Genomic DNA, 14,604 nt, shown 5'->3' on the forward strand with positions numbered 1-14,604 from the left:
AAAAAAAAAAAAAAAAAAAAAAGAATAAATGAATCTTTCCTTCATATTTTTTTAAGGAAAGTAGAATTTATGTGATCAGTGAACTAAGCAATGTGCTTCCTTTGCCATCTGAAAGGTTGGCTGCACTTCAAATGGCCATGTTTGTTTGGTATTTTATCATTCGCAACAGACTCATCAGGAATGGGAATCAATTTGCTTGCACTGGCAAGTTCTGTTCTGGCCTGGTATATAAATCACAAGTTTCTTACTTCATCAAGAGACTTTATATGAACATGGAATATTAAGTTCCTATTTATGCATAGCATTATTAAATATTCTCAACTGTTATAATGTTTGGGGATAAGTAATTATATAGTCATAGATCTGACATATATAAAATATTTCACATAGGGAAATACAAATAACTTAAAATATAAAAATTAAGTAGAATTAAAGCACCAGCTACATAGGACCTGAAAAAAAAGGATCATTTTATTATGTCGCCCTTGGTTCTTTGTGAATAAATAAAGAAGAAAACAGCACAAAAAGGTTACTTGGTTAACAATCCCACCCTCTGCTCTTATCATAGTGGCAAATAATTAAGGTAATTCACAGCCACTGGCTGGAATCCACGCTAGGTGAAGCAAATGGTCACATCTCTGTGAATTTCACATTAACAGCTGAGTTTATTTCCTTTGAAAACTGGTCAAATTTTCAGGACAGCAGGCCACACCATAGGGCTCGGGAGGAAAGGGCTGCCTCAACAAATCAAGCTTAAATGGATTGCTCATCACAGCTCAAGGGCATAGCACAATGCTTCCCAGGTGTGCAGTTGTGTTCAGACCTTTGGACAGTTTCTCCTTTTCTATTCTCTTCCTCTACAGTGTCTCCTTTCTCCTCTTATTCACTTGTCCACTTTATTCCATTATCCATCTGGTGGTAAGTAGCTAAATAGTGCCTTCTTACATATTCCTCTCCCCATTTTAATTCTGTGAAATCACTAGTGATTTCAATGATCATGAGTGAATGAATGCCACTTCGATGACAACATTCGTCTTCCTTCCAAGTGATTTATTTGAATTTAATATGTTCTCTCTATAAATGGATCTAGTATTCCCACACACATTAGAAAAAGAAATTCTTAATAGAATTATTGGGTTCTCCATATTTGAAAAATTACCCTTGAAAGTGAGAAGTACTTGAGACAGAAATCCCTTGGAAACACCATTCCTATTCAGGCACTAACATTCACCTTTGCCCTGGTAACAGTCTCTTCTACATAGTTCTCATCCGTGCTTCCCATCTATGCCTGGAAGCTTTCTCTGTTGTTACTACAGGAGTCGAGGGGTCCCAGTTCGATTGGCTCTTTTGGGGCTACATTTCCCACCTGCTCATCCCCTTGACTGTGCTTCTGGCTCTGCTGGAAGACCAAGTTTCCAACACAGATTGCTTAATACAGCAGTACTGCAGCACAGCATTGAAAAGACTACTGAAAAATATGACCATCCTCTCTATTTCTTAAATGTGATGAGGCAGGTGATGAGGCAAGGAAGGCAAAGAATGACATTGAACACAATTGCTTTGGCATTTTTGTCTTTTATACAGTAAGTTAACCTGTATGAAAAGTACATAAATTCCCGGGCCCATTACTAACAAGTTGGCTTTATCTTGAATTAGTCAATATACTCTTATTTAAAAGGGTAGCAAATTAGGCAGATTTACTACTGTACATTATTACAAATTAAGGTGCCTTACAGGACCATCGAGAAGGCAATTCAACATGGAGCATCCAAGAACTACAGTGATCCCAGAGAATCTCTTGAACTTGTTCAACTTTCGAGCACAGGATTATAGGGTTCTTTTTTAGCCTCTAAAATGTACACAAAGATATTTGGCTATATGGAAATTTACTCTACCTTTTATGCTTATGAAGGTAATTTTGCCTTCTGAAAAACAAATTTAAAAGTTCTAACATCATTTAAATTATACTTTTTTTAAACCCACAATCACGATTGTACAGTACAGCCACTTTGAAAATGCTGAGCATTTCATTCAGTTCAACATTTGTTACCACAACAAATTTATGTGTAAAAGACACAATATGCTAAACACAATAAATTATGTATTTCCAATTATAAGCAATTCACTGAGAATGGATAGTTTAATAAACCTATAGTGTATCATACAGGGAGTTAGAATATTCATTCAATACTAAAGAAACTTGCCAAAAATTTGGGATACAAAACTACAAGCAAAGTTCTGTGTGAAAGATTTCTTATATCAGGTCTTTACCATGACTGTTATCATAAGTTATTAAGGTAGTGTTGGTCAGCTGTGCAATTTTAGCTCTAGTTATTATTTATTACTTGACAATCACTTGGTATAAACAAACTTTCATTGAAAGAAAATAAAAGAGATTTAGACTTGGAGTACTGGTATTAAGCAAAATCCCCTCAGGAAAAATAATGTTTTTCCTCTGTTGAAGCACTTAATGTTCTTTAAGACAAATACACATTTTTTCATATCTCAGTCCCTTCAACTGTCTCCCAGTAAAAACTCTGAATTGGTGACATATAGTATAAGCAATAATTTAAAATGTGATTTTGCCTCTTCTTCCTTTTCTTTTCTCCCTTCCTCTGTCTTTCCTTTCTTCCCTCCATCCCTTTTGTCAAAATTTCAGAGAACCATAAACACAAATAGGGAAATATAGAACAAAGCTATGCTTTTCCAGTGGGATGGATGATGTCTACATTCATCGTTTCACTCATGCATTCACTTTTTGAGGAAGCAAAATCTCTCCAAATTGATGTCACTGAAAATAATAAACTGTGTTAAGTCCATAAAAATGGCAAATATTTTCACAAGGACTACAGTTCTTCCAAAATTTGAAGGAGAATTACATGTTTTTCTTTTCCCTATCCCACTTCAGATTTGCATAAAGAACTTAATTTTCTTTCAGACTTACTCTTGGATGAGTCTCAACAATATTAAAATAAAACAACAGGATGAAAAAATGATTCAAAATAAGCCGATATATTCATCTCTCAAAACAGTACCAACGGGGCCGTTACACTGCGAGAGACAGATGCATCAGGGACAAGTGAGTCAGGACTCTTACCTGGTGTTTGAAAGTTAAGGCGCCTCAGTTCTACGGGGTCTGTTGGATGGTGTGAGGGAACCTCCTTACTGTTCGGTATACTGCTCTTTCTAGACTCAGACTCGGCCCTCTTCCTATGGGGAGAAAATTAAAATTTAAGAATTGAAACACATGTTAAAAAAGAATTAAAACATACTTTTAAAAACACAGCCATCATCTTCAACCATCAAGTGTTCAGTTTCAAAACTTTTAATCACCTAGGTTTATGACCTTGTATAGGGTGGTTTTCCTCTTAGCCTACAGTAGCTCTTCATAGCTAAATTTTTTTTATGTAAGTGGATGATCTTAAAGTCTTCCTTCAGCTCTAGGATTAAGTAATTCAATATCTCTGTCTTTTGGCTCTAAAGGGGTGTTGGTAAGGTGTGCACATATTCTTGTTCAGTAATTCTTTCTTATCTACTAGTTCTACTTGTGAAGAATAGGATAGTGCGCTTGTAGTAGCTGATCCTAATATTGTTGGTACCAAAAAGACTACCTAGCCTCAAGCTGAATGGCTATTTCTGTACTTTTCCTCTTTTTCAGAATATATAATTGGTGACTATAGGATGGGATATATTGAATTTTCCATTGAGATAAATAATACTTCTAAGATATTAAGCTACCCTAATACCTACAAGGAGAATTCGGGCCACACAAGATCAACATCTCTTTTTTCTTTCAAATTGGAAGGAAAAAAAGTGTTGACTATCTCTGGTGGTGTTGAGCTATTTGTAGGTAATAGCTTGTTAATGACAGTCAATCACAGAATGTTCAGGGAAAAAGTAATTTCTCCCTATGTGCAGTCCAACTCTTCTGATTATTGAGTGTACCATTAGTGGTGTCTTGTTATAAAGATGATTTTTCAAATATGATTTTTCAGAGAATCATCTTTATCATGTTTTTAATGTGCTTCATTAAATGCACGTGCTTAAATGGTCTTAATGTCATTTTAACAATTTTCTAAGAAAGAAATATCATAAGATTTCTTTATTGTTCTGTATTTCTTTGAGTCCAAATAACTATCTTCTTCTAGGCTGAATGAGATTAAAAACCCCTTTAACAAATGCAATCCTTTTCATTATTTTATTAGTACATGTTTACAGTACATAATGATTGCATTTATCCTGGGGAGCTGGTAAATTTACCTACCACATCTGAATTCAGTTTTGTCTCCCACCCCTCCTACTCCTTCTTGCTCCTGTAATACCTTGGTTCCCTTTCCAATTGCAAACACTCTATTTCCATTTGTTTGTCAATTATTTTTATCCCATTTTCTCCCTCCCCTTTCTCTCCTCTCTCTCAAGTTTTTGCTCACTTTCCCATTTGAGAAAGATCTCCCTACTTCCTACTGATCTATCTTTTATTTTACTCTTTATGTTTGGAGTTTTCATGTAAGACAAATCACATGATACTTAAGCTTGTGTATTTGATTTATTTCATTTATTACTAAGTTTCCAGTTACACCTATTTATCTAAAATGGCTCATGTTTATCTCTCTAGAAACAGTACTCCACTGTATATAATATATGACATTTTTATTATCCACTCACATCTTGATGGGCATGTAGGTCATATCTAAGACTGAGCTATTCTAAATTGTGCTGTTATAAACATGCAATATAAGTATCAATGTAACATGATGATTCTAACCTTTTTGAGAAAATCACTAGAAGGAGAATAGCTGCATTAAATGCAATTTGTAGGTTTAGTTTTTTGAAGAACATCAATTCTTATTTCCATAAGGGTTGTGCTAGTTTATATTCCCACCCACAATGTAGAAGGGCTTCTCTCTCACTCCCAGCCTCATCAATACTTGTTATTATTCGATTTCTTTTTTTTATGGAAAGAAGGTAAAACAAAAATTCATAACAAAATAATAGAAGAATAACAATAGTTAATACATTAGATGTCATTATCATTAGAATAGTTGCTCAGGGTGTGAGATATGGACATAAAAATGTTTCCAGTTGATATTAGCACAAACTTTCCTTTTTAATGAACTAAGATATGCTAATATATAATTGATGTGTATTTTTTTTCTCATTTCCCTACTGTCTTTTCCCCTTTCACCCATCCTAGTTCATTTTTCCTTTTGAACAGTTTCTTTCCACTTTACAATATCTATTGTGCATTTTATACTTTATTTACTCTTTTAGTTTCTAAAAGAGAGGGAGACAATGTAATTTTTACACATGAGTCTGAGTTATTTAACTTATGAGTATGGTCTCAAGTTACAACCATTTACCTATAAAAGTCTCCAATTCACCCTCCTTTATGGATGAGTAGTATTCTATTGTATAAAATAAACCACAACTTTTTTATCCATTCTGTACTTGTTGGGCATTTGGGTTATTTCCAAGACTTAGCTATTACTAACTGTGGTGTTATAAACATGGGTGCACATATATCACTCTTGTTCGATGTTTTTAATTTTTCCGGGAAGCTACCCGAAAGGGGAATAGCTGGGTTGAATGGGACCTCTAATCCAAGCTTTTTGCAGAATGTCCATACTGATTTCAATAGGGCGTGCACCAGTCTGCACTCCTACCAACAGGGGAGAAGGGTTCCTTTTTCACCATAGCCCCTCCAGCATTAGTTATAGGTGGATTTCTTGATGATAGCCATTCTTTCTGGAGTGAGATGGAATCTCAGTGTTGTTTCAACTTGCATTGCTTGAATGACCAGTGGTGTTCATTTAACATTTTTAAATGTTTGCCCTTTGTATTTCATCATCTGGGAGGGGTGTATTCATCCTAGATGCCCATTGTTGGATTGGGTCTTTGATTTGGGGGGATTTGATTTTTTTCAATTCTTTCTATGTTCTAGATAGAAATTTAATAAGAAGAAATCTCAGTTACTGATTCTTTGAAGTAATTCCCATGTAGTCTGGGTTTGGTTCATGAACTCTCTACCTACACCTACATATTCAAGAATTCTACCTACTTTCTCTTCCAGTAGATTTAGTGTTACTGTTTCAATATTTATATCTTCAATTCATTTTGACTTTAGTTTAGTGCATAGTGTTAATTATGGGTCTAGTTTTAGTCTTCAGCATGTAGAGAGCTGGTTTTTCCAGCACCATTCATTACAGAGGCTGTCTTTCTTCCAGTGAACATGTTTGGCACCTTTATCAAAGACAAGGTGGCTGAGTATGTTTGGAGTTCTGTCTGTACCTTCTAATCTGTTCCAGTGATCCTCATGACTTTCTTCTTGCCAGTATAATGCTGATTTTATTGCAGTAGGTTTGCAGCATAATTTAAAGTCAGGGGTTGTGATACTTCCTGCCTTGCCTTGTTGGCCAGGTTTGCCTTTGCTATTCTAGGTCTCTTCTGTTGCCAAATGAATTTTAGTAATGTTTTCTCTAGTTCTCTGAGCTATGCGAATGATTTCTATTGAGATTGCATTAAATTTACGTAACAGTTTCTTGAGTTTGGACATTTTCACTATGCTTGTTCTTTCTATAAATGACAAGGTATATCTTTCCACTTTCTTTCCATTTTTCCTCTTCAATTTCCTTTGTCAGAGAACTGTAATTTTCAATATAGAACTTTTGCTAACTTTGTTAGATAGATTCCCAAGTAATTCATTTTTTAGATCATATTGTGAAGGGTGTGGTTTCCCTAATTTCTCTCTCAGTGAGTTTGCTATTTGTGTAAAGGAAAGCTATGGATTTGTACCTAGCTATGTTACTGAATTTGGTTATTAAATCTAGAAGTCTTTTAGTGGAGTTTTTGGCATCTTCTATGTAGACTATTTTGTCATCTGTGAATAATAATAATTTAACTTCTTCCTTTCTTATCCTTATTCCTTTTATTTCTCTTCTTGTCTAGTTGTTCTGGTCAGAGTTTCCAGAAGTATATTGAATAGAAATGGTGATAGTGGACATCCTTATCTTCCTCTTGATTTCAGAGTGAAAGCTTTTTTTTTTTCTGCTTAGTATGATGCTGGCTGTTGGTTTGTCATAGATGGCTTTTATCAGATTGAGATAAAGACAATCTATTCTGTTTTTCTTTAGGGTTTTAATTATGAATGAGTGTTGAACTTCAACAAAAGCTTTCTCTACATCTAATGAGATGATTATGTGATATCTGTCTTTGGCTTTGTTGATATGCGAGTTACATATATTGATTTGGTTATCTTGAACCATCCCTACATTCCTAGGATGACTCCCACTTGGTCATAGTGTATAATCTTGATGATTTGCTGTATTCTGTTTGCTAGTATCCTATTGGAGATTTTTATATCTACATTCATTAGGGAGACTGGCCTGTAGTTCTCTTTTTAGTTGAGTCTTTTTCTGGCTTTTGTATCAGGGTAATACTTGCCTTTAGGAATGAGTTAGGGAGAGTTGCTGCTCTTTCAATTTCATTAAACAGTCTGAGAAGTATTGTAACTAAATCTCTAAATTTCTTGTAGAATTCATCTGCAAATCCATCAGGACTGGGCTTTTATTTGGTGGTATATTTTAAAATACATTTTCAGTTTTATTGACTGATATAGGGTTATTGAGAATTTTTATATCTTCTTGAGTCAGCTTTGGTAATTCATACATATCTAGGAATCTGTCCATATCTTTTATGTCTTCCAACCTATGAGAGTAAAGATTTTCAAAGTAGGTACTTATGATCTAAATTTCCACAGGATCTGTAGTGATGCCACCCCTTTCTTTACTCATTGCATGAATTTGAGTCTTTTCTTTTTTGATAAGGTTGACTAAGGGTTTATCAATTTTATTTATTCTTTCAAAGAAACAACTCTTCAATTCATTAATTCTTTGTTTTGTTTTCTTAGCTTCAGTTGCATTAATTTTTGCTATGATCTTTATAATTTCCTCCCTTCTATGGGCTTTGGGTTCTAGAAGCTTGAGGTGAAACATTAGGTTGTTTATTTGTGCTACCTCTGTTTCCATGATGTGATAATTCACTGCTACAAATTTCCCTCTTAGGACTGCTTTCATTACATTCCTACAGGTTCTGGTGCATTGTATCTGTATTTTTGTTCAATTGTAGATATTGTTTAATTTCTTCTTTAATTTCATCTGTGACCCATTGGTTATTTAATTTCCCTGTGTTTATGGAGATTTGTGGTTTCTTTTGCCATTAGTTCCCAATTTCATTACAGTATGTTGAACTGATCTTTTGCATTTACTTAAGCATGTTCAATGGGCTCATACATGGTATAATCAGAGAACATCTCATGTGCCACTGAGAAGAATGTGTATTCTGATGTTCCTGGGTGGAGCACTTTGTAAACATCTACTAAGTCCATTTGTTCACAGGTTTGGTCCAGTTCTGATAGTTCTTTGTTGCTTTCTATCTGGTTGATCTGTATGTGACAGTGGGGTGTTAAGGTCCCCCTTAACAATTGTGTTATTGCTCATTTGATTTTTCACATCTATTCATATTTGTCTTATACAGCTGTGTGCTCACCTATTTGGACCATACAAATTTATGACTGTTATCTCCTCCTCTTGAAGTTTTACCCTACCAAGTATATAATGATGTTCTTTACCTCTTGTGATCATTCTTGAAATTCACAGGGTGCAAACAGAATAGCTACCTCTGCTTTTTTGTGGGTTCCTGTTGCACAGAGAATTATTTTTCATCCTTTTACTTTTAGTCTATGAATTACTTTTTGAGTTAAATGTTTCTTTTATACAGCATATTGTTGGATCTTGTTTCTTGATCCATTCTGCTAGTCTGTTTCTTTTGATTGGTGAATCAAGGGATTTACATTAATAGTTATAAGTGATATCTATTGGCTTATCATTGTCATGTTATTTTCCTTCTGTTGCTTCCCTGATTTTCCCCTGTGTTTAACTTCCTGCCCAGCTTGGGGGTTTCTTTCTATTGTTCTTGGAATGATGGTCATTTTTACCTCTGTCTAAAATATCTTTCAATACCCTTTGTAGTCTTGGCTTGTTGGTCAAGAATTTCTTCAGTTATTCTTTGTTCAAGAAAAGTTTTGCAGGGTACATCAACCTGGGTTGGAAGTTATTTTCTTTCATGACTTGAAATACTTCACTCCAAACTCTTCTTGACTTGAAGGTTTTTGTTGAGAAGTTTGTTGTGATTCTAATGGACTTTCTATTACAGGGGATCCATTTCTTTCCTCTAACTGATTTTAATATTCTGTTCATGTGGTGAAATTTTAGGGTCCTGATTATTGGATGTCCAGGTGTAGATGTATTTTGGTTATGGCTAATTGGAGTTCTATGTGCCTCACTTAACTGTATGTCAGATTCTCTTCCCATGCTTGGGAAATTTTCTGCTAATATTTCTGCAATTTTTTATGTCATTTGTGTTGACTCCTGCTTTTTCATTGACATCTATCAGTCTTATATTTTTCTCTGTATCATCTTGTAGCTATTGAGTTGTTATTTGTTAGTCCCTTGTTATTTTCAAGAGATCTTTCCTTTCGTGATTGCTAGCCACAATTCTGTCTTCAAGATCTGATAGTCCATCTTCAGTTTCTTTTAAGCAGTTTTGCCACCTTTCAATGGAATTTTTACTTTCCTGTATATTTGTTTGAATGTTGCATGATTGCACTTTTTTCCTATATTAAGCATGTACACTTTCCAGCATTTTCCTATCATCTATTTTTAATCTACCTGTACTGTATGTTTACTCTGCAATTCCTTTATGAATGGTAATAGTAATTTTTTTTAACCTGAGGGATTATGTCTGATCTGATTGCCTTTATAGGCTCATGATTTATTTCTTTACTTAGGTTGCTATCATTTCAGGTATTTCAGGTGTGTGTCTTCCATTTTCCTCTATCTCTATGTCTCCTGGGCTTCTTCTGGATGGGTTGGAGGTCTGCAATTGCATTTGGCCTCTGTATCTTATCATTTTCTATTTCAAAAACTTTTATTTTGTTTTCTGTGCTCATCCTTGTAAATTTTTGTAGTAGGTAGCTATATCACTACTATCAAGGTCTTTCTAGGAGAAGTCTGCTCTTCAGGGATGTTTTCTGTGTGTAAGAGGATCTTGTTTTGTGTCTGTCCTAAGATTCTACCTTCCCACTTAATTAAGAATAGGATGTTGGTATCTGTTTGGCTCAGTCCAAAGTACTTTGGTGTAGGGCTGTGATTAGGTTATTACACCAGAACTTCCCCGTATTGTTATATAAGGGAAAACAAACTGATTACAAAGATATGCCGTCCTTTCCACTAAAGTAGTATAATTAGCAATAGCATTGAGCACAGTTTAGAAACTGACAAAATGTGGTAACTATTAATTTTGTACCTTAAACCATCAAAGCAATATCTACAGTTATATAACATAACTGATCATAAATTAGAAGCTTATCAGCTACGTGTCTCCCCTTAGTACAGTGGTTTTACCTGTGGTTGGGAAATTAAATAAGAATAGTGGATAAAATAGATAACTAAAAAGGAAGTAGAAGCAAGGCTGGAGGCCAGAGGATGATCACATAAGCTTTGGGAAACTAGAGAAAAATACAGTAAAGAAAGAATAAAGGAGTAAGAAAGATATTATCTGAACTTGGTCTCTGAGTTTGGGGGATGGGATTAGTGTTCTGGGAGTGGATTCCTCCCCTGATGTTTAGAAAAGGAGAAAAAAAAAGATAAGAAAAAAGAAAAAGAAAAGAAAGATAAAAACAAAAATATAATAAAATAAAAAGAAAGAAATAGGGCAAAACCTGCCTGCTTCTGTTTCAAGCGGTTTGGCCCCAAACACAATGCTGGTTCACTTAACTTACCACCTGTTGGCTTGTATTGTTAATGTTGCTTCGGACTTTTCCACCCTGCTAGTCCTCCCCATTCATCATAACCTGTTTTGTGTGTGCCTTAGTTGGTGTCCTACCGTGTGGCTCATTTTTCTGGTGGTCTGTCATTTTTCTGGTGATCTAGTGGCTCTAATGTAAGGATGGAGAAGCCAGTCTTCTAAATTCTTCCTGTGGGCAGCTTCCTGGGTCCACGATGCAGCGGGGGGGGGGGGGGGGCAAGTCTGATTTCTTGATGACACACTAACCACCATTTCTGGAGTAAAGTGGAATTTCAGTGTTTTAGTTTATATTTCTCTAACATCTAGAGATGTTTGAACATTTTTTCATGTTTATTGGTTATTTGTAATTCTTCTGCTGTGAAGTGCCTATTCATTTCAGATGTCCATTTTTGATTGCACCTTTTATGGGGAGTCTAATTTTTTTGAGTTTTTACTGCAGATGTTATTCCTCTACCCAATGAATAACTGGCAAAATGTTTTCCCATTCTGGAGGTTGTATTTTCATTCTGTTGATTGTTTCCTTTGCTGTGAAGGTTTTTTAAATTTAATATGATCCCATCTGCAGATCCTCAGCACTATTTTTGTGACATTGGGGCTCCATCATAAAGCCCTGGGTTATGCCTGTTTTCAAAAGTTTTACATATTTGATTTTCCAGCAGATTGTTTTGTTTTAACATTTAGGTTTTTGATTCACTTTGATTTTCATTTAGTAAATGGTGAGAGATATGGGTCTAGAATCAGTCTTCTGCAAGTGGATATCTAATTTTCCCAGAACCATTTATTAAAGAGGCAATCTTTCCTTCAGGTATACTTTGGCCTTTATGTCAAATATCAAATAGTGGCATTGCCTGGGGTTGTTTCTGCTTCCTCTCTTCTGTTCCACTGATTTGCATGTCTGTCTTTGTGCCAGTACCATGCCATTTTTATCACTATAGCATTGGTGCATAACGTCTAATCTGGGATTGTGATGTACTCTGCTTTGCTTTTGTTACCCAGGGTTGTTTTTTCCTATTCCAGGTCTCTTTCGGTTCTATATGAATTTTAAGATTACTTTCTTTAGTTCTGTGAAGACTTGTGTTGGTACTATGATTGACACTGTGTTAAACATGTGTATCAGTTTTGGAAGTATGGCCATTTTGACAATATTGGCTCTGCCTATCCAGGAAAAGGTTTTATCTTTCCATTTTCTGATAAGCTCTTCAATTTCCCTTTTCAGACTGATGTAATTTTGGTTGGAGAGGTCTTCCACCTAATTGGTTAAGGAAGTTAATTGGTTGCTACTTCCTCATTATTTAATTTTTCTTGCTGTTACTGTTTTCAGAATTTCCTTCTCAGTGAGTTTACAACTTGTGCACATGAATGCTGTTGATTTTTGTGCATAGTATACTACTGCACTTCTTCATTTGGTTAATTCTAGGAGCCTTTGGTAGGAATTTTTGGGTTTTATATGTAGAGGGTCATGTCATCTGCAAATAATGATTTTTTGACTTTATCCTTTTCTATCTATATCCCTTTTCTTTCTTTCTTTTCCTTGATTGCTCTGGTCAAAGTTTTGAGGACTATATTGAACAGGAGTGGTGATAGTGGACACCCTTGTGTTGTTCCTGATTCTAGAGGAAAAGTTTTCAGTTTTTCCCCATTTGGTATTATGTTGGCAGTGGGCTGTTTATAAATGGCTTTTTATCAGATTTAGATAATGTTCTTCTTATTTTCTGTAGGGTTTCATCATGTATGCATGGTGGATTTTATCAATGGACTTTTACAGTCTATGCATTTTTCAATATACTGATTCCAGCAGCCTCTGTGTTGGAGTCATAATCCTATCACCTCACCTGTACTCAAAGCAAAGGCATTCTTGTTTTGGGACAGGGCTGCTGCAAAGTGCTCAGGTCCATCTTTCCCACCCCCACCCTGCACATGGCTGTGGTACAACTCATTACTTTTGCTGTGGCAATGGGCTCTCAATCAATGCCATCCAGGTCATTCTATAGTTAGCTGGAGGGCTCCTATTAAATAGCCTTTCTTTTCATCTCTGCTCATCTGTATAAAATAAAACTAACCAGGGGATGAAGGGAAGATGGATGTGAAAGAGATGTGCACTCGATTTGCTCAAGTGCAGTGCCTCTGGCGAACATTCTCACTGAAATGAATTTTGTGGGGTAAGTCCTATTAGACACCTTGCTTTATAAGTACAGTAGCCTGGATTAACCTGTCTCAGGATTTCCTTTTTCTTTCTAAGGTTGTCAGGTACAGCCATAGACAGAATGTACTGCCAAGCCATACTACCAATCAGAGCAATGATTTTGAAATGTGCCAAAGGTACTGGCAGCTCCAGCCACATGGAGTAAAAAATGAAAAAGAGAGAAAAAGAAAAGATGCAGTGCTAGTGAGAAAGAGATGAGAAAGAAGAGAGAGGTGGGCTCAGAAGAGCACATGAAGGAAAGACATGATGACCATTTTCAGAGTGGAAAACTTCACTGTGCTCAGGCTGTGGTTATTTCCCCACAGCTCTGTGAGATCCATTTTGCCCCAAAGAGGCAAAATTGAAATAGGTTAATGAAATGTCACCAAGTGCAACTAGCCAATCAGTCTCCCATGAAACCATGGCTGGTCCTCTCATTTCAAATACTACTAGCAGCCCTGCACAGGCTTTGGCCCTTTCACGGAATTAGGTGTAGATTCACTTCCTTATTCATGTGCCAGATCCAATGACTAAAAGTTATGTCTTTCCCCTTTTCCAAACTATCATCCTTTCAGGGCTATGAAAACCAGAAGTAGAACTACATGGGCAAGATGACCACTACTGTTTTCCATGTATTGGGGATCAACCTTCTTATCATCTTTTCCCAGAGTCCAGGCTGGATGACACCTTGCCTGAGGGCTAGAAAAGAACACTCTCTACAGAAATACAGCCCATTTCTCTTGGACCAGGAAAGTTGTAAATCTTACATTTTGTAAAGATATACCTCTCAGAAAAGCCAGAGTATAAGATTAAAATTAAGTACTATTCATCCTTGTAATGAAGTAGGAGTGGTGTCTGCATATTTAATTAAATTACTTCTCCCTCACTCTATCTGCTTCAAGGAAATAACCTCCAAGACCTTGAACTTTCAAAATCCTAGTCAACCAGGAAAACCAGCTCACTCCCTCTACCCTCCTAAGTTTAGTTTTTATGATCACAATATGGATCTATTTTATTGGTGTTTTGAGACAAGTTATCACTTTATATTCCAGGTTGGCCTTGAACTTGGAGCAATCCTCCTGCCTCAGTCTACTGAGTGCTGGGATTATAGACATGTATCACCATGCTGGGCTTATAATATGGATAATTCTGTCTGCATATACTCTCATCACATTATTTTTAAACATTTATATACTAGAATGATTTTTTCTAACCCCAAAGGATTTCTAATAAAGCTGTGGATGATGAACAGTCCGTATTCATTGGTAGTAATGGCAAAGACCTTTAAACACTGAATTCACTACCTAAAATATTAAAAAGCATATCATGCTCTAGATAACCCAACAAAAATTTAAGTTGTGAGATTTTCTTGATAAGCTTTCACAGGCCCCATCATTCTCAAAAAACATATTAACTGGAAACAGATTCCAAATTTTTGCCTTCCTATTGTTTTCCTATGGGGATGATAAAACCCTAGTGCAACTTTGTTTTTGCTCTGAGAAGTCCAGTATCTGCCAGGTACAAGGACCATGTGGTAGAAAAGAAGGGGAAGATCACAT

At 35.7% G+C, this 14,604-nt stretch overlaps 1 protein-coding gene across 10 annotated transcripts in view; it reads right to left on the reverse strand.

Moving 5' to 3' along the window:
• Ptprd (protein tyrosine phosphatase, receptor type, D) overlaps nucleotides 1-14,604 on the reverse strand; it is a 2,098,812-nt gene that overhangs the window by 110,476 nt on the left and 1,973,732 nt on the right. For all 10 annotated transcript variants that reach the window (XM_013516335.1, XM_013516328.1, XM_013516331.1 and 7 more), the window contains one exon: nucleotides 3,098-3,210. In XM_013516335.1, the coding sequence (XP_013371789.1) occupies nucleotides 3,098-3,210 (113 nt within the window). The remainder of the gene's footprint in view (nucleotides 1-3,097; nucleotides 3,211-14,604) is intronic.

This window comes from Chinchilla lanigera, unplaced genomic scaffold (assembly GCF_000276665.1).
Source record: "Chinchilla lanigera isolate Chin_1 unplaced genomic scaffold, ChiLan1.0 scaffold00033, whole genome shotgun sequence".
Lineage (NCBI taxonomy): Eukaryota > Metazoa > Chordata > Mammalia > Rodentia > Chinchillidae > Chinchilla > Chinchilla lanigera.